We start from the raw sequence: 26,822 nt of genomic DNA, 5'->3' as shown, positions 1-26,822 counted from the left end.
TATTTGCATATTTACAATGTGAAAGTTTCGATGTGTTTCCTGTTGAATTTGAAAAGATAAAGTTGTAAATAATTAATCATTAATAATAAATAACATAAATATAAATAATAAGTCAAATAACATAGATACTTGAGGTAAGTAATTGTTGCATACCTTCAACGTTAAGAAAAAATATAGCTGCAGGCAGTGATTAGGGGGCCAAGCACTTCCCCACCCCTTAATGATGGAGAAAGACCAAAAGCCATTGGGACCATCAGCATTTTTTCCCAATTCCTGTTTAGCAGTCAAATTTATTTGCACGTTGTGGACAGGAAATACGTTTTGTTCAGCATAGTCTGTCAATGCAGTGGTTCAAATTTCATATCCAAATTGGACAAAAGTTGTGAAAATGTTTTTGAAGAAATTCTAAATGGTGGAAAATCCAATATGGTGGAAATTAACATCGTGGTATCCATTGGACTTGGCATGACTCAGAATCAGAAGGTGAAGTAGTTTGCATGTCTATGAAGTTGTGTTTGGAGTTATTATTGCAAAGGTATGTCCAGCTTTGTCCTGTTGGTGGCGCTAAAGCACTTGAGGGGGTGTACACTAAAATTACTGTGTAGGTAGCTGAGACTGTCCACTATTAGTTTGAAACGTTCTATGGGCTGCCATATATAGTAATCATCATGACCATCATGATGATGATGATGATGATGGTGGTGGTGTTTGGGCCCCTAAAAATCATGACTGTTATTTCAGCTACTATTGTGTCCCCCTAGACATGGTTAAGCCAGCATTATCACTCATTCCTATCAGAAAATGGTGCAGATGCACTTTTATGCCCGCTTTAAACACAGGCTGCGTCTCTGTTCTGCTGAGCACCCAGGATGCGCTTTAACGGCCTGCAGCACTCAGCCTTTTTACACTGAGCAGACAGGAAGCAGAACTTCCTGCAAAACAGTCTGCTCATCATCATGCTGTTCAAATCTGCTCTAATTGGAAAAGGGTTTAAATCCATTCATATTCAACTTATAATCTTAAACCTTTACATATCCGCTCTGTAAAATCTACACTTTAAATGCGTAAGTGCCGAACACCTCCAGGCAGACTCTGACTCAGCGTTTCGGTTATTTAAGGCTCCTGTAGAGGAACAGGTTTGGTAATTATGCCTGTGTTAATTAATGCTTCTCTGGGGACGTAAGGAATTGACTTCCAATAATAATCAGGTTTCTTTTATTATATTTTGTCTTTTGCACATCGTCACTCATAGAAAACACATTAAATAACATGATCGTAACTACTCATAAGTTTCTTACTGTCTGTATCATAGAATTTTACTCAATATAGTTTGATTTACTTCATAGTAAATACCATCCTTCTCTCTCTTAGAATTATTACAGAATTATCAGCACCCTTTATAAACATGAGCAAAAAATAATCAAACACAACAAAAGACATTAAAGTATTAAGACTTTAAAACCATGGTTTTCTTTTAAGTGTTTTTTTTAAATAACTTTCATTTCATTTGTGACTAGTGCACAACATCCATTTGTCTCTTTTGTGTTAAAATGATGGTTTATTTAGCATGTTTTCTCAAATTGTTTCAGCAAAGTTTTTCCAGGTCTTTGAGTAAAATAAACATACACACAGAAATTCACATTTTCTCATCAATCGTTTCTGCACATTGTGCAGTAGGGTGCCAGAAATTCTGAAGTTGACCAAATATACATCCTTTTTTTTTGTTTTGTTTTGTGTGATGAAGGTCAGATGTGTAATGGGGGATTTATAAAGGACTGAGGTTCGTGGAGATGGAATAGAAATGATAATTGGTTGGTTGTGAGGACTTGCATGTGATCAAAGCTTCCTCTAAGGATGATTTCTTCAGATCAGTTGGCTATCCACAGTCAGATTTCCACTTGACGGATGGGTTTTAATCTTACTGTACTCGATGTCTCTGAACCATCATATCTACGGTAAATAAAGGTCGCACATATTGAGATAAACTTTAAATCTGTTTGCCGTTTAAACAAAGATAATCAGTCAGCACTTGACTGGTACATCAAATGAATCCTCTGTCTGTTCATTGTAATCAGGATTATCTCAGGCTTAAATCCGAACACTCTGTAATATCCCCGACTGTTTAACAAGTCAGTACATGTTTACAGAGTGAGTTCAGACTGCTGTTGTATCCTGATTTATGAATTTCAACTAAAATGATTCCATTTTTTGGTTCGAAGAATAAAGCATTTAGAGTGAGATCAACAGCTGAAAGTGGGTGATGTGAGTGTTGGAGAGACTTAACTTGTCTCTTATTATACATTTCATGGTGCTAAATCTGAGGTTAATGTCATTTCTCATTTTCTTAACCTTCCTTGGCACATCTCTTATCTCTGTGCTCTTAGATCAGTGGCGGCCGGCCTCAACTCCCCTGCCAAGTCCAACTCCATGGAAAAAAAACTGCAACTCAAAAGCAAAGAACTTCAAGACACCCAAGACAAATGTCACAAGGTAGGCTTGCACGTCAGTGATGGGTGATGTGAACATAGTTACGTTTGTGTAATTGTCATTTTGCTGCTGTCGATTTTATTTTAGAAGGAGCCGTGTGTACAGTACGAGTGTGCATGCAGTGAGAATGAGGTGGGATACTTTACCCACACGCTTTGCATGCTAATCTTCTCTTTTTATGTAATTACTGTTCGGTTAAACCTGTACAGTAGTAATGAGATTCCTAACCTTCTTCATTTTAGAAGTTCTGCAGTTCCGCTTTATTAATAGACTCGGTTAATTAATTGATTGTTTTGCACAGTGCAGTTTAAATAGCAGTGTGTTGTGTGCCTCCTCATACTGTACTTGTTTGTGCTTGTGCATGTTGATGAGTGTGCAACTATATTAGCACCTGACAGATACACTGTGTGGCCAAAAGTTTGTGGACACCTGACCCTCATACTATTATGTGGGGAGTCCATGAAGTTAGAAGCACACAAGCATAGGATGTCTTTATATGCTGTAGCTTTACAATTTCCTTTAAGTGGAACTTAGAGGCCTAAACCTGACAATGCCTCTGTGCACAAAGCGAGCTCCATGAAGACATGGTTTGCCAAGGTTGGAGTGGAAGAACTCGAGTGGCCTGCACAGAACCCTGAGCTCAACCTCAATGAACACCTTTGGGATGAACTGGAACGCTGACTGCACCCCAGGCCTCCTCATCCAAACATCAGTGCCTGACCTCACTAATGCACTTGCGGCTGAATGAGGACAAATCCCCAAGGCCACGCTCCAAAATGTGGTGAAAGAGTGGAGGTTATTATAACAGCAAAGGGGAACTAAATCTGAAATGGGATGTTCAAGAAGCACATATGGGTGTGATGGTCATGTGTCCATAAATATTTGACCATTTTAGTTTCTTTGGTTGGTCAATAAAATTAGCTGATTAAGTGCTTTCTGTGGAATCTGTGAAAATTTCACCAATTATGCACCCCTCTTTATAAGGAATAAAACACAACAGGGCATGCTATTACAGGAAAATAATCAATGACGAGGCGGTGTGATGCAGACCGATGCGAAGCAGAGTTATCGTTACCACCGTGAAGTTGGTCCTATAACAGCATGTTCCATAAAAAGTGTTTATTCCGCTTATACCACAGCAAATACCTGACAAGTGCAGATTAATTAACTGCAGATCAGTGCTTTTTAACCATTTATAGTTACATTTAAAATTACAGAACATCCACGAGATCAGTTATATCATGTTATTGCTTCTTGTCATTCCCACGCCAGCCTCTGGCAGAAAACTTACTGAGCATTACGGAACACAGACACTGGAGACTCCTTCCATAAATGTTAAATAAACCTCTCCAGAAAGCTTCACCCAGTTTACCCAGATTACGTTTTTATTTTTTTAATAACACATTTTGAAAGTTTTTATTTTATTAGCTTCAGATTATGTAAAGTGTTAGTATAGATACAAAAATGTATTAGAATTAAGACATCAGTATAAACTAGTGATTTGAATTGCATCCAGACCTACTGTCAGAGCCACTGTTATAGAAAATGAGCCAACACCATCTTCTGACCAATCAGATTTGAGAATTCAGCAGCGCTGTGGTATAATATGGCTTAATACATGTGTGCATATCATTATCTGTCCAATAGAATGCAATTAAGTCTGGTGTGTCAGTCCATAGGCAAGCATGGATTTGATCATATGCATGTATCATGCGTCCTTGTGGCTGGAACGACGCTGTAAAATGCATTTAGATCTGGTGCTTGTGTTTGTGGCGGCCCAGATGGAGCAGGAGATTTCACGCTTCCAGCGTAAGATGACCGACCTGGAGTCGGTGCTCCAGCAGAAGGATGTGGAGCTCAAGGCCTCTGAGACGCAGAGGAGCATCCTGGAGCAGGACCTCGCCACCTACATCACCGAATGCAGTGTGAGTGCTCTTGCATTGAACTGCATGTACTGTAATTGTATAGTAGTTGCTGTGTTGACACATTCTATTTCATATGTAGTTTTTAATTTTCAGAAGGTAATACAGCTGTGACCCTGGGTCCAGTTGCAGTAAATTCTATTACAGTCTATCAGACAGATAGATAGACTTCTGTGTATTCTTCTTTTAGAGTGTGCATGCGCTACAGTATGTTCATTATTGTATAATATAGTAGGTGGGGGTTCTATTGTTAACTGAGTCTTGGGCATCTGGTTACACATCTCTGTTTGCACTTTGTTGGTTGGTTGGTTGGTTCATCCATCTTGGATCTTGATTATATCCTGATTAGATTTTGAGCTCATGCTCATGAAATTATATGTAAATGTATGGCTAGTTAGCCAGATTGCAGTCTGATTATTACATTTGATGACGAAATGAATTCCTTGTTTACACGTTCGGTCATAAGAAGCAACAAAAAGCAAAAAGTAGGCACTGACAGCAACAGTTGGGCATGCATCGTGACCTGACAGATTTGTATTGGTATTTTGATGATGGTCATGGAGAGGACTGTCTAACACGTTGCTCCAAAATCTCCCATACTTGTTCAATAGTGTTGAGGTCTGTTGAGTCTGAAGGCCATAGCAGATGATTTACATCACTTTTGTACTCATTCAGTGAACCCTCATGCCCTGTGGATGTGGGCGGGGCCATCATGTAAAAAGACCACTTGCATCATGATGGAAATGTTTCATCGTAGCAGAAAGGTGATATGTCAGAAGAACTCTGTGTAGATTTGCACTGACATTTCTCTCTAAAGGGACAAGTGGAGCTAAACCATGTCTGCAAAATTCCCCCACAGCATAATAGAGCCATTAGGAACCCCTCCCCCCCAACTTTAAGGGTCAGTCATTCAGGCCTTTGTGGTCCATGTGTGACCATTTGTTATGAGAATATGAGAAAGGATGACTCATCTGACCATATTATTTTTTTCCCAAAATCTTTGTTGATGCGTTTTGCATGAATGAACTCTCAAATATGCATTCATCTTTGTATTTGTTTCCTTACATATCACGTTGATGCACAAGTGTCATTGTCATTAAATTTGTGCTTTCAACCACAATTCCCAGTGACACTTACTGATGACACACAGACATTTTTCTCTTACTGATGATGTAAAATCAAGGTCAACTGGGTCTGCTCGGCATTTTATACATGCTGCAGAGCATGATAGGATGTTAATTGCTTAATTGTATCATACAGTACATGTGTCTGGAGGCTTCCAGTGCTTCTCTGCTTATTTATTCAGGGTTTTCTTTTAGTTGGTCACCATCAGTCAGTCCAAGGTTCAGCTTTTCCCTGTAGCTGCAGTTGTTACTGAACTTTGTAAGGGAGCTGTAGATCTTTCATTCTAGATCTATAGCGTTATCAGTCACTGAATTGCAAATGTGGGTAGTGCAGATCGATCGATATGCTGCCCTCGGTTATCTGTCCATGACAGAGGTGCTTTAGGATGAGTTACTGTCTGTGTTCCAGCCTGTGTATCACTGTATGAGTGTTGTCGTATTCATCGTAATTGTGTACGTGCGTGTATGTGTTTGTGTGTAGAGTCTGAAGCGCAGCTTGGAGCAGGCTCGTGTCGAGGTGTCTCAGGAGGACGACAAGGCTCTGCAGCTGCTCCATGACATTCGAGAGCAGAGCAACAAGCTGCAGGAGATTAAAGAACAGGTGAAATGCTTCATTACACCTCCTCATTACACATAACACAACCTCACCTTATTATTATTATTATTATTATTATTATTATTACTATAAGTAAATTTTTTTATATCGCCTTTCTACACACTCAAGGTCGCTTTACGATTAGAAAGCACAAATAACACAACCTCACTATACGGCCTCACACATCCTCATTACACATAACACAACCTCACTATACGGCCTCACACGTCCTCATTACACTTTATAACACAACCTCACTATACGGCCTCACACGTCCTTCTTGCACATTAAAGCACAACCTCACTATACGGCCTCACGTCCTCCTTGCACGTTATAACACAACCTCACTATATGGCCTCACACGTCCTCGTTACACGTTATTACACAACCTCACTATACGGCCTCACACATCCTCGTTACACGTTATAACACAACCTCACGATATGGCCTCACACGTCCTCCTTGCACGTTATAACACAACCTCACTATACGGCCTCACACGTCCTCGTTACACGTTATAACACAACCTCACTATATGGCCTCACACGTCCTCGTTACACGTTATAACACAACCTCACTATACGGCCTCACACGTCCTCGTTACACGTTATAACACAACCTCACTATACGGCCTCACACGTCCTCGTTACACGTTATAACACAACCTCACTATACGGCCTCACACGTCCTCGTTACACGTTATAACACAACCTCACTATATGGCCTCACACGTCCTCGTTACACGTTATAACACAACCTCACTATACGGCCTCACACGTCCTCGTTACACGTTATAACACAACCTCACTATACGGCCTCACACATCCTCCTTGCACGTTATAACTCACTATACAGCCTGGAATAACATGGAATAAGTGCTTTGATTAACCTTATCAAATTACTGACACAAAAGTACGTTTTTAAAACTTTGCTACCTTTTAAACATAACAGCTTCTTCATTGATTAAATGGCTTATGCGCATTTCACTTTCGCTTTCGAATTAGCGGCAATTCGGGGGCAGCGATTGCTTGAATAGTGGGTTTCTTTATAGTTCTTAATGTAAAACACAGCGACAACAGAACAGTACAGTGACAAACTCACTTATATTAAACACAGAACTTTTGAAACCAAATCTTCCGCCATCGTCTTGTCAGTCAGCTCGCCTCACTCTCGTCGCGTGATAAATTTAAATCTGATCTGTGTTGCGACTCTGACTCATTCGGCTCACGCTGAATTGAGCAGACACGTTCAGTTTTTAATTGTAGCGTCTGTTCTCTAACCGAACTAAATGATTTTTATTACTATAAAAAAGCAAAACAATAGTGGGGGGCCAAGTGATGTAATCGGTATGTGGCACGAATGTATACGGTGTATTACACCAGGTACACCGCCTATCACAGCAAGCCTACTAGAAGACATTAATGTGGCAACAATTAACAGTGGTAGTCTCATTCCTGAGCATTTCTTTCTAATAAAGCCAATCTTAAGCAGACAAAAAAAAAAGAAAACAATACAATGCAGATATACAGTGCTATAGATATTCAGTATTTATTTACCTGTTTTGTATGGGGCACTGTTAATATACTGTGTGTTACCCTGAATTGCATAACAGGAGAATTGTAACAGGAGAATTTCCATTGTATGTGATAAATGATATATGATATGATTTCTCAATTACAGTGGTAATACATGCTTACACTTTATTGCTATTCAGTGCGCGTGCACACACACACACACACACACACACACACACACACACACACACACACACACACACACACACACACACAGAGAGAGATCAGTATCAATGAAGGACAAAGAAGCAAATCCTTTAGACAGTGCAAATGTATTCACTATCACTCTGTCGCACTCTATCTTGCTCTCTCTTTCTCTCTCTTTGACTCTCTCTCTCTCTCTCTCTCTCTCAATTAATCTCTCATTCTCAGTTTCAGTTTTCAGTTTCCATGTGCTTTTTTGGCATGACAAATAATTGGACATTTATATTGCCAAAGCAAGTAGAAAGGAAGGGTAGTTTAAAAACAAGAGAAGAAAAGCACAAAATCTCTCTCTCTCTCTCACTCTGTTGGTCTCTTGCTTTCTCTTTCTGTCTCTGTCTTTGACTCTCCGTCTCTCTCTCAATTAATCTCTCTTTTCTCACTCTGTTGGTCTCTCGCTCCCTCTTGCTCTCTCTTTCTGTCTCTGTCTTTGATTCTCTCTCTCTCAGTTAATCTGTCTTTCTCGCTCTGTTAGTCTTTTGCTCTCTTTCTATCTCTGTCTTTGACTCTCTCTCTCTCTCTCACTCTGTTGGTCTCTTGCTCTCTCTTTCTCTCTCTGTCTTTGATTCTCTCTCTCTCTCAAGTAATTTCTCTCACTCTGTTGGTCTTTCACTCTATCTCTGTCTTTATATCTGTCTGTCTCTCTCTCTCGCTCATTCTCTCTGGCTCTGGGTCTTTCTCTCTCAATTTATTTCTCTGTCTCTGTCTGTTTCTCTCTCTATCTCTCTCTGTGTTTGTGTGTGTGCATTATACAATCAGTGGAACAGAGCTGATTCAGCAGCAGACTCAGTGAGACCTTCAACTTTTGGTCGACATTCAACACACACACACACACACGCGCACACACACTGTGCTGCAGTATAGCTGGGATTTGCTTAGTTATGGACACCTCAAGTCTGAACATGGCCTCTGAAAATGAAAATAAAAACCTGTTCAGTCTCTTTCCAATTTAATATCATGTACTCACAAAGGAAACAAAGCTGCATTAAATGAAGGTAAATGGAGTCGTGACTGATGTTTTAATGGAGAAAATGAATGAGTAGTAGTGGATGTGTTAGCTAAAGAAGGAGCGTTTGCACTTATTTGGTGCAGGAAAAGATGAACAAAGAAAAGGGAGAGGAGGAGGAGGAGGTTTGGGAGAAGGGGAAACAGCAGAATGACTCATTTCTGTCTGCGTGCTCATACACACAAATGCAGAGGCGAGCTTCATCTCCACGGGAACAGTCACAATTAGTGATTAAGAGGGTCGGGGTAGCGGTAGTGTTCAGCACTCTAATACGAAGTTTTTACTCTGTTCTGCACATAAATCTTTCACCTTACACCAACACAAACACACACACTCACACCATACCAGTGCTCTGATCAAATTCTAATCAAATACTATGGTTAATTACTATTCTGTGTGACGCGATGGTATACTCTACTATACTATACTATACTATACTATACTATTACCGACTCTACTGTACTATTAGTATAGAAACTCAAATCAAATACCGTACTATAATATACTATATACACTGGAATTGAACAATTTGCTATGTTTCGTTATACTATACTATAGAAACTAAAATCAAACACTAATGTACTTTACAATACTATATAAACTTAAATCAAATACTATAGTATGTTATACTGTTCTCTTATAACTAAAATCAAACACTAATATACTGTACTATACTATATAATCTTAAATCAAATATACTATGTTAAACTATGCTATAATAACTTAAACACTAATGTTTTTCTATACTATATAAAATTAATTAAATACTTACTGTATTGTACTATATCGTAATATAAGAATGCAAATCAAACACTATACCATACTGTACGAATTCAACTCAATATACTGTACTATACTTTACTATAGAATCTCAAATCTATATTTATACTATACTGTACAATATTATATATACACTTAAATCATATATGACCATTATGAACTACTATATTATACAAACGCTATACTTTAATATACTATAGAAACGCAGGCCATATATTGTACTGTTCAACTCTGTATAAACTCAGGTTAAATACCATATTATACTATAAAAAGTTGAACTCTACTCTATACTGTATAAAGCAACTCCATACATGTCCCTGTGTCGTTACTATAGAAATGATAACGCTTTAGAATGAGCTCATTATTAAAGACGGGAGAATTCAAATGCAGTGACATGTAAATACATTTAACGGATAATGCTCCCCATATGCTATTCATGCTATTCCAATACGATGCAACCAGCCAGACATCTTTATTGAAGGTGTATGCAAGAAGTGTGTCTTTGTCTGTCCTGTCTTATCAGTTAATCCACACAGTTTCTACAGTAGATAGCAATCTGCTATGCTCTTTCATTAGACACCTTCTATTTATCCATTTAGTCTCACTGTGTGTAAATGGAGACTGAAGACGGCAGGTCTTTAATTTGGACACATGGAGCTTTTTTTTTTTTAAATAATACGGACACACACATGTTCTTTGTGTAATTTTTAGTGTGACTGGACTACTTATTTGTCTGTAATGGAGGAAGCATTAAGCAGCCCTATTTTCCTCGTTTGCCTTAGTGCTATAGTCATCATTTAGAGCCCTGTGTTTATGATCCCCCCAGGTCTTTTTCATTCAAAGTAGCACATTTTTAGTGGGTCTGTAGTGGACTGTGAGTGGCACAGTGACTTAGTGTTTAGCAGGTTTGTCTTGCACCTCCACGGTTTGAGGTTCGATTCTCATTACTGCCCTGTATACACAGAGTTTGCATGTTCTCCCCGTGCTTCTGGGTTTCCTCTGTGTACTCCGGTTTCTTCCAAAGGCAAAGACATAATCTTTGTACATACTCGATGTAGTCATGCGTTGTAGGCTGATTTTTAGGCATTCGAGCGTGTGAATGTGTGTGCAATGGGTTGGCACCCCGTCCAGGGTGTCCCCTGCCTCATGCCCTGAGTACCTTAGGATAGGCTAAAGGCTCCTCGCGACCCTGTGTAGGATAAGCGGTACAGAAAGTGTGTGTGTGTTTGTGTGTGTGTGTGTGTGTGTGTGTGTCACACAAACACACACATTTGCTTCTTCTCTCTCTGTGCTCATGGCCCCAGCAGTAACATGAGTAGTTTTTCAAGCAGAGTGGAGCACAATGTGCGACTATAATTAAAAACATTGATGTTAAGACGTGAGAATCTTGCTGAGAGCTGTCAGGCTTGGCAACACTGAGAGAGATGGGTGAGCAGGGGGCCTTGTTTTAGAAGCTAATATGCCGGAGGTAAGCCTGAGGGAACAATACCAAGGCTGGATTTGGCCATCGGTGGTGATGTGCTTTGAATGGGTTTCTGGCATTGTTGTTTGCGCCATGGCGTTTATGTGTGTCCCATTCTAGACTATTTCAATTCTGCTGTGGTTCTGACTGGTGTTTGGTCTTCCCTCTTCTATATGTGCTGTCCATCTTCTTCCTTGATTATGATCAGCTAATATTCCTGTCTTTTCAGACTGTCTGTCTATCAGTTGTCTTTCCATGTCTCCCACTCCCTCTTTCCTTCAATCTGTCAAACACTCAGGCTGTCGTGAGGGTCATGTCTGGCTGTAGGGTGTCTCAGTTGGAATGGTGGTTAGTAGCTTGATTGATTTGCCATATGTCAGCGAGACTCTTGCTATTCCTCTCCCCATCCTTTTGTCTCAGTCTCTCTTTCACCATCCTTTTGCCTGCTGGAACTGTCACTTAGCTCTTTTCCTCTCCTCTACTATTTCTTCTCCTTTAATCTTTGCCTTATCTCACTCATTCTGCCATCAATGCCTAGCACTTTTTCCCGTCCTCCTCAGTCTCTCTTTCCACAGTCGTAATAAAAAAAAAATAAAATAAAAAAATAATCCAGGCAGATCAAGCCATAACCATTATCATTGTGACTCACATTCTGTATTCTTTCTTCACTCAGTGTAAGGGTTTCTGGGGGTAAACACAGTACTATTTCATTAATTAAAGGTTTAAAGGTATAGTCAGGGATTTTGGTGGCTGTTTTGAAACTCTAACACCAAGCAAATGCGTCTGAAAGCTAGTGCAAGACAGTGAAAGCCGTCTGAATGGATAGGATGGACGAGATGCCTCTTTGTTCTTATTGGTTGGATATTGGCAGTCCACATTCTTTGTTTTATCTCTCATTTTACAGAGCCTTGAGTGTCACAAAGATTTCTGAGCACTTATTTTACTTAAGCTCCTGGAAAGGAAGAATAACTTCACGATAAATATTACCCCCCAAAAAATTCTGACCTAAAAACACTCACCCTACTTTTAAAGGTTGTGTGCAATTAAAAGTAATAAATATATAATAAACCTCATTAAGTTAAACATTTCAGTTTGATTATTATTATTAATCAAGCTGTGAATAAAATTTGGATGCTGAAAGTAGACTGATAGTAGAAAGGCTTTTTTTTGAAGCTGGTGTCATCATAGTCCACTCTTGAGAATACTCTTCAGGATGAGGAGGCTGGATTTGGACTCTTAGAAGTAGTGGAATGATGTATAGGTTCTTTCTGTACTCCTCTAACATGCCACGAACCAACAAAAGCAAAGAGCAGGACTTCTTGACTGCTTTGAATATCCTTTCCATACAGAAACATGATTTTTTTTTTTCATCACACTTACGCTCAAGCCAAATTCAGAAGTCAGCCAAGAGCTCTGTTTACAACTATTGCGTAAACATCGAAATGGATATTTTCTACATTTAAACGCAGTTTTACAAAAAAAGTTCATTTTTTTTATGTTAAATTTTCAAACACCAGCGAGTCCACTTTATGCATCTTAAAGGACATTTAGCACGTTGTTGCCTGCATAAAAAACTGTAAATATACAGTCAACCCGTGGAACATCAATTCTCCATCCATAATATCTGCAGCTCATGTGTGATTACCACAGACAAGATTTTCAGCACATTCCTTAATGAAAGATTCGGCGATACAATGTACAAATATTACTTGAGTCGGCTGTTTAGCCGAATCTAGCATGTCCTAGTGTTTTTCTTTTTCTCTCAATACGCTTAACTGCGAGGTGGCCTATTTGTTGGGCTAACAGAAAAGTTATATGATGGCTTCGCGGTTTCATATTTTGCTCGTGTTCCTGATTCTGAAAAGATCTCGTCTTCCACCGTCAACCAGCTCACACCTCGGCTGCTGTGTGTAGCGCAGCAGGTGGCGGGATTCAGCCTGCTGCATTTATAGCACTGAAATGTGTTTGAGAATATATGTACTGAAATCAATAGGAAGAGCTTTCTTCTTCTTTTTTTAATATAAATATTTCTCTGGTTGTTGAGTCTACCTTTCCTCCAGGCAACTATGAATAAAAAAAAAAAACTAAACTAATATCCTAGACACAAAATCTGCTTTCCCAGGCAGCTACTGATTTGTCCACTCCTGCCTTCATAGATTTATATTCATTGTTAAAGCCCGTATTAGTAATATTGTGCTTCTGGCATATTAGTTTTTTGCTAAGAGAACATTTGGAGGCTTTCAGTTAGAACTAAAATGTGGCCTGCAGATCTACAATATAATTGTTTAGCATGCAAAATAGTGATAAATGCATAACGTAGTGATGAATGCATTTTTTGAAACGCATAAAACAGAGGTACACAGGTGAAAAATTGAATGTTGGCTGTAATTATTATAGTCTTCCATTAGATGTGTATAATTTATACAGCTTCAACTCAAGATTAGATCAGTATAATGTACTTTACTGTTAAATCCGACTGCGGTAAAGGACTGCGTATGCCTTTTCAAAAGCTTGATTAGTCACTGTTGAGTGCGTGCCACGATGCACCTGACTCCCTCTTACTTTCATTAACCCGGTTCGTTCCTATCAGCAGGCAATTTCATACCATCTCATTTTTTTTTTATTGCTCAAGTAGGGGAACGATTAATTTTGGCCTGCTTGAGCTCACTCTAACCTCTCCTCTGACTATTTGCTCTGTGACCGTGCTCTGCATTGAGACATCAGTTAAGATTTAGAAGACTTTTGTGATTACCCCCATGCATGTCATGTATGAATGCCCTTCTCTTAACGGTAGTATGATGACTTTGTCACGCGTCATCTAATACAGTTATGCTAATCATTTTATCTTCGAATTTAATAGATTAACACGTTTCCCTTCTCTTATTGTTAAAGCTCATATCAGGCCTTGTCTTTTCTTTTATGTTCGCGCATATCAAGTGTGATAACTCAATTGTCTGAATGTCTGTGGCTTGCAGGAGTACCACGCTCAGCTGGAGGAGATGCAGGTGACCATCAGGCAGCTGGAGGAGGATCTGTCTGCCGCCCGACGCCGCAGCGATCTGTACGAAGCTGAGCTGCGAGACTCGCGCCAGACAAGCGAAGAGCTCAAGAGGAAGGCTGCAGACTACCAGCAGAGAATCCAGAAGGTGCGTGTGTATGTGTGCACAAGTCGAATGGATTAGTGAGGATGCTGATGCTAGTTTCTAGTTTATTTACATGCTTCTTCTTAGTCAGTGAGAAACGTCATTGTTGCTGTCTCGTCGATGAACGCGTGAAGGAGAATCGAAATTGCAGCAGTTTTTTATTTTAACAGAACAGCATGACCTTTAAAGACCCAGGGAAGTAACATTTCTAATTAGGAAAATGTTGGTCTTGTGGCAAATTCAATATGCCAGTATTATCCATAATTGGTGGCTTTCCAGCATCTGCTGTAAAAGTATCCCTTTTCAGTTGGAAGTGGGCGTGGCTAAAATAAACCAAAGCTTGCATAAACTTCCCTCTCACAAATCACAAGACTGATGCCTTTCCCCCCCCACAACTCCTGCATAACCTTATTGAAACTATGCATTTGCTCGTGATTAATCTGCACAAGCTAGCAAGCAAAATCTTACATTGCCTTCTGTCAGCAGATTCGTGCACAAACAAATTAAGGAAGGAAGACAATTTGTTTGCATTTATTCCCTGGTATAATATAGAAACCATCTAACAACCGCCTGGGATACCATAGCAACCACCTGCAAAAACAGCAACTGCTTACCAGTACCACAGGAACCACCTAGCAGCATCATGTACACTGCATGGAACATCACAGCAACTACCTAGCACCCTCTTAGAGCCATCTGAGATACGATAGCATCCACAGCAAACACCCTAGCAACCCCTTAGCACCACCAAGGAATTGCTGAAGACCATGGTTCTCAAAGTGAGGTCTGGGGACCTCCAGGGGTTCTTGATGCAGGGGTTTTGTTACAGCCCAACATTAGGAACGCTTTTATACCAGTAAATAATACCAACTAGAATCTAATGACAATTTTAATAAAACAGGTTCTGTTGGTGAAAGGTTAAGAGATTAAACAAAGCTCTCTGGCTCCAACTACTAGCCAAAATATTGCGCATATTCAGATAATGTCTTTAATTTTTTTAATTGTTTGTTTGTGAAATAAATCTATAACGAGGGGGTCAGTGATTTTTATTTATTTATTTTTCTTTTCTTTTTACAGTTCAGAGTAAAATGTTTGAAGGCTGTGCAGTCACTCTGTCATTTCTTCAGGAAATGCACTTATCTAGTTTTTAATTTTCTTTAAGGGCACCAACAAATTTGCCGCAAGTTTTTTTTTTTCTTTTTTTTTTTTCTTCCTTTTTTAGAGAAAGACAAAGACATAAAAGTGCAGAATTTGCATCCTTGTACACAATGTTTATTCTTATTTTAATAAGGGGTGCCAATAATTCTGGGATTGACTGTAGGGTTCATCTGATCATCTCCACTTGTACCTCTGTGCTTAGCTGTGCCTGATTTGTGTAGCAGGCTGCACGTTTTAGATAGAGCGATGTCAAGCAAGGTTACTCATTAGAATATTAAGCCATGTCCCCATTTGGATAGTTCTTGGACCAGTCAGTGGATTCAGTGGTGATGGAGAATTATTATTAAAGAAACATATTTTAATCTTTAAGCTGAAGTGTGTTCACTTTAAAGCTTATAGCTTTAACTGAATTCTTGCTGATTTGTCAACGAGTTTTAGAGACGAAAGTCAAACGTGTTCATCGTGACCTTTTTTATTTTTTTTTAAAGCTGAAGTGTGTGTGTGTGTGTGTGTGTGTGTGTGTGTGTGTGTATACAGGCAAAAGAGCAGGGCAAGACTGAGGCGGAGGAGTTGCTCACCAAGCTGGAGAAGGTAAAGCTTTTCTGACTCGTCTGTTTCAATACACTGCAGCACCGCTTGCCCTCAGGAGGCCTATTGAGAGTGAGGTTTCACCCTAATGCACCTTTATTTAAGCTGCTAATAAAGAGAAACAGATCCATTGTCTGCGTTTCTCCCCTAAAATAGGCATAAATATTTGAGCATCCCTGATTTAAACTGACCTTCATTCAGTCTCTCAAATACAGTCAATGTGCTCTACTGCTCCCAAATGCTCATTCTCTGTACATTATAGATATTTCCTTCCCAGAAAAGAATATACATCAAGCTACACCTAAGCAGAATAGAATTTTAGTGTGTGTGGGTGGGCGTCAGTAATCCCCGATCGCACAGCCTCACACTTTTTTCCCCCACGTAGTACGAACACTTTTGGCTCGAGTTGCTTGAAGTGCCTTTTATCAAGCTGATCCGCTAATGTGATGATAGCCAGTGGTTATGTCTATTATATCATGATACAAGTGGTCTGCCAAAAGGACAGGTGACTTCCCTTGTATTTATTAAATAATGTAAAAAGTGAGATAAATGAGCAGTGATGCATTATATTTTTGTTCTCACTTCACACCAAAAGCAGCAGCCAAATTTCGACTCTTCATAACTAACCTGTCGACTCAATATGATGAATACAGAGAGGAGTATGATTAATTATGGATAAGGTAAATTGGACTCTGGCTAATATATTAGTAATACGAATTTCGCTTCAGCTTAGATTTCAATTGAGATGAGAAGTTGTAAATTACGTAAGGAATGAAACATGATGGGGATGCTGTTATTGAAAAGTAACCAACCAAGGGGTGGTGTAAATTAAAGAACATGTCATACATTTTATTCATTTATAGTTCTGACCTTAATGTTGTGAAACAGCCGCACAAACAAGTTAGTTCCTGGTATCACTTACATCAGAGGTTCTCAACCTTTTGTAAATAAAGACCCCCCCAAGCCTCCCCTATCATGTGGCATGATCCCCCTCCAATATTGGAGGAAACCAGGTATAATGATTATCTATTCTATTATATATATATATATATATATATATATATATATATATATATATATATATATATATATATATATATATATATATATATATATATATATATATATATATATGCATATGTATGTATATACACACACACCTAATCTATCATCTGTTTTTGATAGATAGATAGATAGATAGATAGATAGATTAAAAAAAAAACTTTCATGACTTTTATAAAACTATATAACGTATGGAACATGAATGGTCAAAGATGTTTCTGAACTACTTTGAACAAGAGAACTAGTCTGTAATAATGTGGACTATTTTACATGTAAATCACTTTCATTCTATTTGTATTACATACTAAAAACATTCACGTACAAATTATGCAAATTGGGATGAAGGGCACGTCTCGTTATCCATGACATTGTTAAATCTCCGGCTCTCAGACACTCAGTGAACAGGCCAGATGCAGAGAGAGGTGAGAGTTCAGCGGGAAAGAAAGACCTCGCGATATTTGGAAAGTTGCTAAGGTTTGTCCAAAAAGTCGCTACATTTGAAGCTAGGCATATTTATTTATTTATTTATTTATTCATTCATTCATTCATTTATTTATTAAATAAGTTGCTAAATGGAGCTGAAAAGTTGCTAAGTTGGCAACACTGGTCTGCACTGACAGCTAGATAAAAGGTAGCTAAGCTCCGCCTCTTCTCAGCAAAAAGAAAATTTAGAGGGAGAGGAAGCACAGTGTTTTTAATTTATGCACATCCTATTTGAAAAGCAATAAAATACACGGAGGACCCAAATGATGCCCTGTCTGTGTTTTTTTTCTTAAACAATTTTCCTTCCGATCTCTCCGCGCACCCCTAGGGCAGCCTTCCTGGTTGAGAACCACTGACTTACATTATAGAAGCAATAAATAGTCATTCCAACACCAGACTCGCTTTTATTTTCATTTTTTTTGCAGACAAAAAAAAAATGCAGCTTGTTATGTTACAGAGAAACACAAAGCAAAAAGAGAAATAAACATTTCACCATGTCAACAAATACACAACACATTTTTTTTTTTCGCATCCTGAACACATTCCAATGTTCTATAGTGTGCACTAATTAGTGTTTACAGGCCATTATGTTTTGTGCGTATGTAGGGATACAAAACACAACCATTTGGGATTCTGCCTTCTCTCTAGATTTGTCTTTTTAATATCACGTTTATGGAAATAATTAAAAATTAAATACTAATAACTAAACACCTGATTCGATGATTCCATCACTGTGTACACTTACAAGGTCTCAGAGTGTCTGCCTGCCCTGATGTTTTTATTTCTTGCCTCCCTTCTGTCGTAAAATAACCACAAATTCAAGTGCTTACTAGCCTATGTCCTTCAGCACAGTGTTCAGCCTGTGAGTGTGTATGAGAGACAAACGGTGCACTGCGCACTTGCTTGATGTTTTATGGCCTTGTGTGTGTTTCAGACCAATGCAGAGCAGCAGTTGAAGATCCAGGAGCTACAGGATAAGCTGTCTAAGGTACACATATGCACTGATCCCAGATTATTAATGAGCAACAGACGGGATGTTCTCAGATTAATATAGAAATAGGAGTAAATGAAATGTCAACAGTTGTGTCATGTGTACATGTTTTTACCTGTTAAGTGTGTTAGCAGTTATTCTAGCACCATAAAACTTGTACTATGAGGGATATCCTCTCGCCCTGTACAGGCGGTGAAGGCGAGCACGGAGGCCACGGAGCTTCTACAGAACATCCGTCAGGCCAAAGAGCGGCTGGAGCGCGATCTGGAGCGGCTGCGTAGCAAAACAGATCCCAGCGACACACTGCGCAGACGTCTGCGCGAGACTGAGGCAGGATGCATCACCGCTCACACTTACAGACTGTCACCATCACCGACATTTACGCCATCTGTTCACGTTATTCATTATTCATAGCAAACCCTGTCAACAACAGTGATGAAATGCTTCCTTACGAAGGTGTTTTGAATTTTGTCAAGACACAATTAAGAACAAACTAGAACCCTTTGTAAGGTCACATGATCAGAAAACAAGGGTATTTCTGGTTTAACGTAAGGCTTTGCTTATGTTATAGGTTTCTCAAAGCTTATGTTATTCATTTCTCATTAAAACTGATTATCATTTAAATGCAGTAGTATAGAATCACTGTTTTTTTTTATCATTGGATTGCAAACTTCTGTTTCATAAATGTAAGACAGAGGGAACCTTTACTTTACTGTGCTCAGCAGTATTTTGTTTATTAATACTGTTTAAAATGAGTTGGTATGTTCTGTTAGAGTTTGACAAATATACACATTTTGCCATTTAAGTCTAATGGAGAAAAGTTAATCAATACGACAGCAGTCAAAATTAGAAAGGATATTCTACGTGAAAGCCTAAAGCTATTACTAAATCAATAAATAAATTGTGAAAATGAATACAGACCATATATACTCGTAGGCCACTTTATTAGGAACATCTGTGCATCTGCTTCTTCATGCGGTTTATCCAGTCAGCCAATCATGTGGCAGCAGCACAGTGAAAGAAATTCATGCAGATACAGCTCAAGAGCTTCACTTCATGTTAACGTCCAATCTGTTTCAGTTTAACTGAATCTCTTGACCTGTGTCTGCATGATTTTGTGCATTACACTGCTGACACATGATCAGCTGACTGGATAATTGCACAAAATTAGGGGTACAGGTATTCCCATTAAAATGGTCAGTTAGAATGTGTATGTATGTATGTGTGTGTGTGTGTGTGTGTGTGTATATATATATATATATATATATATATATATATATATATATATATATATATATATATATATATATATATATATATATCTATATATAAATATATTGTTTGTGTGTGTATGTATATGTATGAATGTGTGTATATATAGCTGTAGCTGGTGAAAAAAGAGGAAGAGCTTAAAATAATTGTTTCTGTGTGTGTAGGAAGGCAGAAAGACTCTTGAGAACCAAGTGAAGAGGCTGGAGATTGTGGAGCGCAGAGAGAATAAACTGAAGGACGACATTCAGACCAAATCGCAGCAGATCCAGCAGATGGCTGAGAAGATCTTGGTGAGCCTGTTTCCTCATCTCTCTCTCTCTCTCTCTCTCTCTCTCTCTCTCTCTCTCTCTCTCTCTCTCTCTCTCTCACTCTTTCATTCTTTCACTGTCTTGCTCCCTCTTTCTCAATCAGTAACTCGCTTTCATTAGTTCAGTTTCAGTAGTGAATTATAACAATGCTTCGTGTCAGAACCACTTAATATCAGTTTCCATAACTAATAGAAATTGCGCGTGTGTCTTTGTAGGAACTGGAAGACAACCTGAGGGAAACTCAGGCCACCGCCCAGCGGATGGAGGCCCACCTTGTCCAGAAGGAAAGACTGTATGAAGACAAGATCAAGGTAGCATGGAGTAGTTTCGGACCTGTTTATGGTTCATTGTCATGTATGTGACACACATGGCTTAATAAAATGGTTGCAAACATTTCACAACAAGATTTCATTTGCAGATCATAGTCGACGCACTGCAACCATAGACTGATTATGTGATCACGTGTATGTATTTGTGTGTTTAGGTGCTGGAAGCTCAGATGAAGGCAGACTTGGCTGATAAGGACGTACTGGAGGCCAAGCGAGCTCAGCATGAAGAGGAAGTGCGTGAGAAAGGCAAACTCCTCAGCGAGCAGAAAGCTGTAAGAATTTCCACACACCTCCTCCTGTCTGCGCAAGGATGTGTCCTCCACCTCTTTTTTTTTAAATATTCGTTTTCCACCATTACTGGGAATGCATACATTGCTAGTGTTTACTGAGAACAAAAACAGGCTAAACTCTAGTTCTAGTTCTTTTCTAGGGTTCTAGTTCTAGGTGAAAAATAACTAAAACAGAACTATAAATGGATAAAAGGTATAATGTGTCACTGTCATACTTCATGTCAGGCTATATCCCGTCACTCGTCATTTATTATTTTCCTAAAACGGCACTCCCTTCGTCCCAAATTTTATTCTGAATAAAGTACAACATGTCAGGATAAAAAGTACTTCAGTATGCTAGAAGCATCACTCTATCCTGCCATATAACAGCACTCCCATCGTGTATTATTCCTTACATATTGAGTGTTCCACACATTGAAGGCTTATGTAGTTTGACAGGTATAATTAATGCCTGGATATATTAAAAAAAAATAATAAAAGAATCTATAGCAGTATTTTTGTTGAAGGAAAATAATGAAGCAGTCACATTATTATTACCACAGAATAGTCATTTTACCCCCACAGTGTTTTACAGCAGTCACTAGTGATGTCACTTTCTGTTTAACCCATTACACTCAGACTTATTATCCTAACTCTCCTGCCTGTTTCTTATTCGTGCTACAGTAGTTGCTGAATAATACATATTATCTCCAATTTTTTATTCAAGCAAATGGCCTGTCTCTTTTCTTACAACCAGGTTTTATAGGTCTCCACTAGTTGAGTCACTCCACTTCAAGATAAAAAAGCAATTACTAACATAATATACCTGACTGAATGATTTTGTCTACAATGAATGTGAAGAAACACCTGCTACACTACCAGTCAAAAATTTAGACATTCATTCTTTATTTATCCCCCCCACCACCACGACACACACTTTTTATAGTAATAATAAAGACATCATAACTCTGGAAATAACACAAATGGAACTACGGGAATTATGTTGTGATAAAATAAAAAATAATTTAATATTTTAGCATCTTCAAAGTAGAGGCCCTTTTTGCCTAGAATTTCTAGAAATGTATTCTTGGCATTTTCTCAACTGATTTCTTGAGGAATTTCCATGAGATGTATTAAAGGAGTTCACACCTATACTGCACACTTATTGGCTGCTTTTCAGAATGTTTTGCTCCAAGTCATCCATTTAAAAAAATATTTAGTTTTCTAATAAAAAGGAATGAACACGTTGGCACAATTATATTTTTGTCTACAACACCGATTTCAAACATTTAATCACACACCTTCAGTACAAAAGGTTTTTACGATCATGAGAGACATTTCAGTCGAGTGTCTCCAAACATTCGACCGGCAGCGTAGATGCGACAGTTGATGCATCGTTGCACTGTATAATTAATATAATCAGTAAAACATTAAATCAGATACCACACTCAGAAAACCACTTGCCATAGTAGAGACAAGAAATGAAACAATATAGACATCTTGGTAAACAGAAAAGTACATAATAAAACTGGAATCTGTAGCTGAATCTGATCATATATCATTATGAAAATGTCACAGCTCTGATCTTCACTGCTCACACTAAGGTCATACAAGAAATGAGTTGATTCAATTGGATATCCCACTACCATATAATATGATATGATGATGATAATAATAATAATAATAATAATAATAATAATAATAATAACTCTATCCCTTTTTATCATGACGCCATTATTCTCACTGTCAGAAAAATGGCAATAATATATTGTGCCAATGCAATGGCTTTATTTTTGCCTTTGTGTTATGATCATGCAAACATGCCCAGCTGTCTTCAATGACGCATGATGATGGCATTTATACTGACTCATATTTTCTTTTTAGGTTACATATTCTTTTAATTGGCAATGCTATTGTATTATCTGTATCAAACTGTTTTATCGGCTGGGTTATATTTAATATGTGGGTGTGTGTATCCTCCCCTTAGACCATCAATGCTATGGAAAATAAGATGAAGAGTCTGGAGCAGCGTATTGCTGAGCTCTCTGAGGCCAACAAACTGGCAGCCAACAGCAGCATCTACACCCAGAAAAACATGTAAGAGACTAACGACTATGCTAGATAATGAAAGATCAAATCGAATGAATCACGAATGTAACTCTGCTTCGCTTGGCCATTCTATGTGTGTGTTGGGCAGGAAAGCGCAGGAGGAGATGATCTCAGAGCTGCGTCAGCAGAAGTTCTACCTGGAGTCACAGGCAGGAAAGCTGGAGGCTCAAAACGCCAAGTTGGAGGAGCATCTAGAGAAGATGAGTCAGCAGGAGCAGTGCAAGAAGAGCAGGCTGATCGAGCTGGAGACCAGACTGCGCGAGGTCAGAGAGGGCTGTAGGAGAATTTGAAAGATAAACAGTGTTCCTTGTGTAGTGCAGAACAAGGCAGGATGAAAATTCAGGAAAATATGTTGGATGTTATGACTTGGATATTCAGTTGTTAAAATCACACTCAAGCTACTAAGGTTTCCTTAGAGAGTTTTTTTTTTCTTTCTTTCTTTTTTTAAATTTTGCTGCTACACTGATGCAGCCACCTTAATGCATATAACACTTCATTTTTTCCCCATTTCATGATACTGATAATGACTATTAAAAATTAGCAGGAAAACTGAACATAAGGTTTAAAATCAGTCTTGAAAATGTGTCGAATTTTTACCATGAATACATGGTATTCATCACCTTGAAACCGTAGCCCGGTCGAACCAAGCTATTTTGAATTACTGCTATTAAAATAAGACGTAAACTTTGCAGGGGGTTTGAAAATTATTCAGAATGAATTTATGCACCAGAGAGGAACAGAATTGCCAAAATAGACTGAATGGCCGTGGAGCAATATTGCTGATGCTTATGCTAACAAAATCTTATCTGAGAATCTACATTCATAATATAGAGCAATATTATGAGTGTAATATTATGAGTGTTTCACTCATCCTGTTTGTTATAGTTTGGATTTGACTGGATGTTATTAAAATAAATGTAATTAAAATTCTGCACGTTTTTTTTTTATGCCATATGTTGCGGAACACCTACACCTGATTACTTAATGGCTCAAACAGGTGGGAGCGTGGGCTGCTTATTAAAATCACCAGCACCTTGTCAGAAATAGACAAATATAGTGACATAGAGAAGTGAGAGAGAGAGTGAGAGAGGTGTCTATGAATGGTTTTAGTCATCCAGGAATTAATCGGATAAACTAGGCCTGGATCAAAATAGGACAGTGACTAGAATTGTGTTATAATCTTCTAGACTCTCTGCCACTCATCCGAGGGACTTCAATAGTTGTCTTGCAGTTAAATCCGAATGTTTGACACCTAAGATGTCGTGAAACTTGCTAACGTTATATGACACTGACAGGAGAGAGTACACTCATAAATAAAAGACTTAGGGGAAAAAATGAGAGAGAGAATGGTTATAGTCTCAGAAAGCTGGACAGGATGCGTAGGAAGAGGAAGAAGGTGCACAGAAGATTAATAACTTGTTTGTCGCTTACAAAATAGAGTTTTTGTTCCGAGTTACAAAAGGCTGAATAAATTGTGACTCGGGACTCCATTAGCTGTTTCAAAATGGAGCTGAATCAGCATGGCTTCTGTAGGCGATTAACTGAGTGATTGTGCTTTTTGGTGTCGTGAATAGATGGGTCTGGAGCATGAGGAGCAGAAGCTGGAGCTAAAAAGGCAGGTGACAGAGCTGACGCTGTCACTGCAGGAGAGAGAGTCTCAGATCAGCAGTCTGCAGGCAGCACGTCATGCTCTGGAAAGCCAACTTCAACAGGCCAAGACCGAGCTGGAGGAGACCACGGCCGAGGCTGAGGAGGAGATCACTGCTCTTAGAGTGAGACAAACACACACCCATATACCATACTGTACAGTACATAGTGGAGGAAATAATTTCACTGAACAGAGTGGGAAGCCAAAATGTGTAGAGTTCTGACGGATTCGTTGGTGCGTCCTGGCTGCATCTTGAAATCATATGAAGTTGGTTAGGCTACTTGCTAGCACAGCCAAGTAAATCTCTTTTGTACACTTTTCTGTCCACAAGCTTCAGAATCTTGAAGATTGCAGACTGAGTCTCTACAATCCTTTATGCTTTTATTTTTAACAGGCAAACAAACTCGTGTGGAAAAATATGCAAACAAACTCGTGTGAGCATATGCTCCTCCAAAAAGGTCGTTTTTTCCACCTGTATAGGTACTGGTTTGAAAAATGGTCCACATCATCCCATCTTCAGAATGTTTTTGAAGGGTTTATTTGAAAGAGAAGGCAACCTTGTCTTGTGAAAATAGGTAGTTCTTAGCCACATTTATTAAGTAAATATACCAGAGGTCTGGCTCACGAGACCAAATCTTTGTCCTTTGTCTTTATGAAAATCCTTTTATAATAAATTGCAATATAACAAACAGTAATTGTTTATGTCCATAATAAATGGTTTGATACCTATTTTAGAGTGACATACAAACTACTGTATATCAGTAACAGACACACACACACACACCATTCTTCCACACTGCATATTATAGTGACGCACATACATACATAAGCATGTCAATTGAATTCACAACGTTGTTTTTTTCTCTTCGTTCAGGCTCACAGAGATGAAATTCAACGCAAGTTTGATGCCCTGAGGGACAGTTGCTCGGTATGCAGCTCATCCATTATCTTCCATAATGACAGGCTTACTAATAATTTCATTATATGATCTTTGCCTCCTATATACATAAAAGCCAATTCATTTAGAAACCCTGTGAATAATTTCGGAAGGTTGAACTATTTAGCTGAACAGGATGTGATTGGTGTTGTGCCATTGCAGGTGATCACAGACCTGGAGGAGCAGCTGACCCAGCTGACCCAGGAGAATGCTGAGCTGAACCGGCAGAACTTCTACCTGTCCAAACAGCTGGATGAGGTGACAGATGAGAGCGAGGAAAGACTACAGCTCAGCCAGGATGTGGAGCGTCTACGCAGAGAAGTCGCTGACAGAGAGATGCACCTGAACAATCAGAAACAGGTAGACCACACATACACACCTCAGTGACCAGAATTCGAGGTCTTAAGAAATTTAGACCGTAATTTAATACTGTACGTACCTTTGCACAAAGAACATCGAGACCCTGAAGACGACGTGCAGCATGCTCGAGGAGCAAGTGGTGGAACTGGAGACGCTGAATGATGAGCTTCTAGAGAAAGAGAGACAGTGGGAGAACTGGCGCTCGGCCCTGGAGGATGAGAAGGAGCAAGCGGAGCGACGCACACGCGACCTTCAGCGCCTCCTCGACAACGAGAAACAGAACCGGCTACGCGCTGACCAGCGCAGCACCGAATCCCGCCAGGCTGTGGAGCTGGCTGTGCGTGAGCACAAGGCTGAAATCCTCGCCCTCCAGCAGGCGCTCAAGGAGCAGAGGCTCAAAGCTGAGAGTCTGTCTGATACAGTGAGTCACCCACGTACACACTTTTCCCCATGTTTCATAAGTCTCTTACTGACTCACTAAAGCGCTTTAATACTCACTTCCATTATTTTTCTCTCTATATAATTGGGAACATTGTTATTAGTATTAAAAATGGAGTTTCTTCTCCTGGGTCACTTTCTGATCCTGAGCTGTAATTGATGGATGCTTAGTGCTGAGATAATTACGGATCCCAGAGGCTATTCCTTATTAAGCCTGGAACGGATACGTGGTATTTTGCTGCTGATATAAATGAAGTATTTACAAATGCATTTATAATATTATAGTATATTCTTTTGGTAATTCAAACTGCATAAAAACAGACTAATATTTCAAAGATGCGTTTCTTTTTCTCAAATGCGTGTAATGTTTCGTATTTCTGTCTGCTCTGACAACACTATTTCAAAATGATGTTAAAGGAATACTGCAGTGTGTTTCAACCTTTGGAACTTATGATGGACATTTAAGGGCAGTTGTTGAATTCTGTCTATAAATGATTGAAATACACAACTATAAAAGAAAATCTGAAACCACGTTCAGTTTTATCCAACGTTCCGTCATTGATAATTCGGGTTACG

At 39.0% G+C, this 26,822-nt stretch overlaps 1 protein-coding gene across 4 annotated transcripts in view; it reads left to right on the top strand.

The window, feature by feature from the left end:
* cita (citron rho-interacting serine/threonine kinase a) overlaps window positions 1–26,822 on the top strand; it is a 92,523-nt gene that overhangs the window by 39,449 nt on the left and 26,252 nt on the right. For all 4 annotated transcript variants that reach the window (XM_017460685.3, XM_053677100.1, XM_053677099.1 and 1 more), the window contains exons 11-26: window positions 2,385–2,490; window positions 4,269–4,412; window positions 6,015–6,134; window positions 14,127–14,297; window positions 15,990–16,043; window positions 18,520–18,573; window positions 18,766–18,906; window positions 20,013–20,138; window positions 20,372–20,467; window positions 20,641–20,757; window positions 22,742–22,851; window positions 22,952–23,126; window positions 24,438–24,635; window positions 25,386–25,439; window positions 25,611–25,808; window positions 25,900–26,229. In XM_017460685.3, the coding sequence (XP_017316174.1) occupies window positions 2,385–2,490; window positions 4,269–4,412; window positions 6,015–6,134; window positions 14,127–14,297; window positions 15,990–16,043; window positions 18,520–18,573; window positions 18,766–18,906; window positions 20,013–20,138; window positions 20,372–20,467; window positions 20,641–20,757; window positions 22,742–22,851; window positions 22,952–23,126; window positions 24,438–24,635; window positions 25,386–25,439; window positions 25,611–25,808; window positions 25,900–26,229 (2,194 nt within the window). The remainder of the gene's footprint in view (window positions 1–2,384; window positions 2,491–4,268; window positions 4,413–6,014; window positions 6,135–14,126; window positions 14,298–15,989; window positions 16,044–18,519; window positions 18,574–18,765; window positions 18,907–20,012; window positions 20,139–20,371; window positions 20,468–20,640; window positions 20,758–22,741; window positions 22,852–22,951; window positions 23,127–24,437; window positions 24,636–25,385; window positions 25,440–25,610; window positions 25,809–25,899; window positions 26,230–26,822) is intronic.

Source organism: Ictalurus punctatus, chromosome 28, assembly GCF_001660625.3.
Source record: "Ictalurus punctatus breed USDA103 chromosome 28, Coco_2.0, whole genome shotgun sequence".
Taxonomy (NCBI): Eukaryota; Metazoa; Chordata; class Actinopteri; order Siluriformes; family Ictaluridae; genus Ictalurus; species Ictalurus punctatus.
The sequence above is the reverse complement of the archived record's forward strand: the minus strand, read 5'-3'. Positions and strand labels throughout refer to the sequence as shown.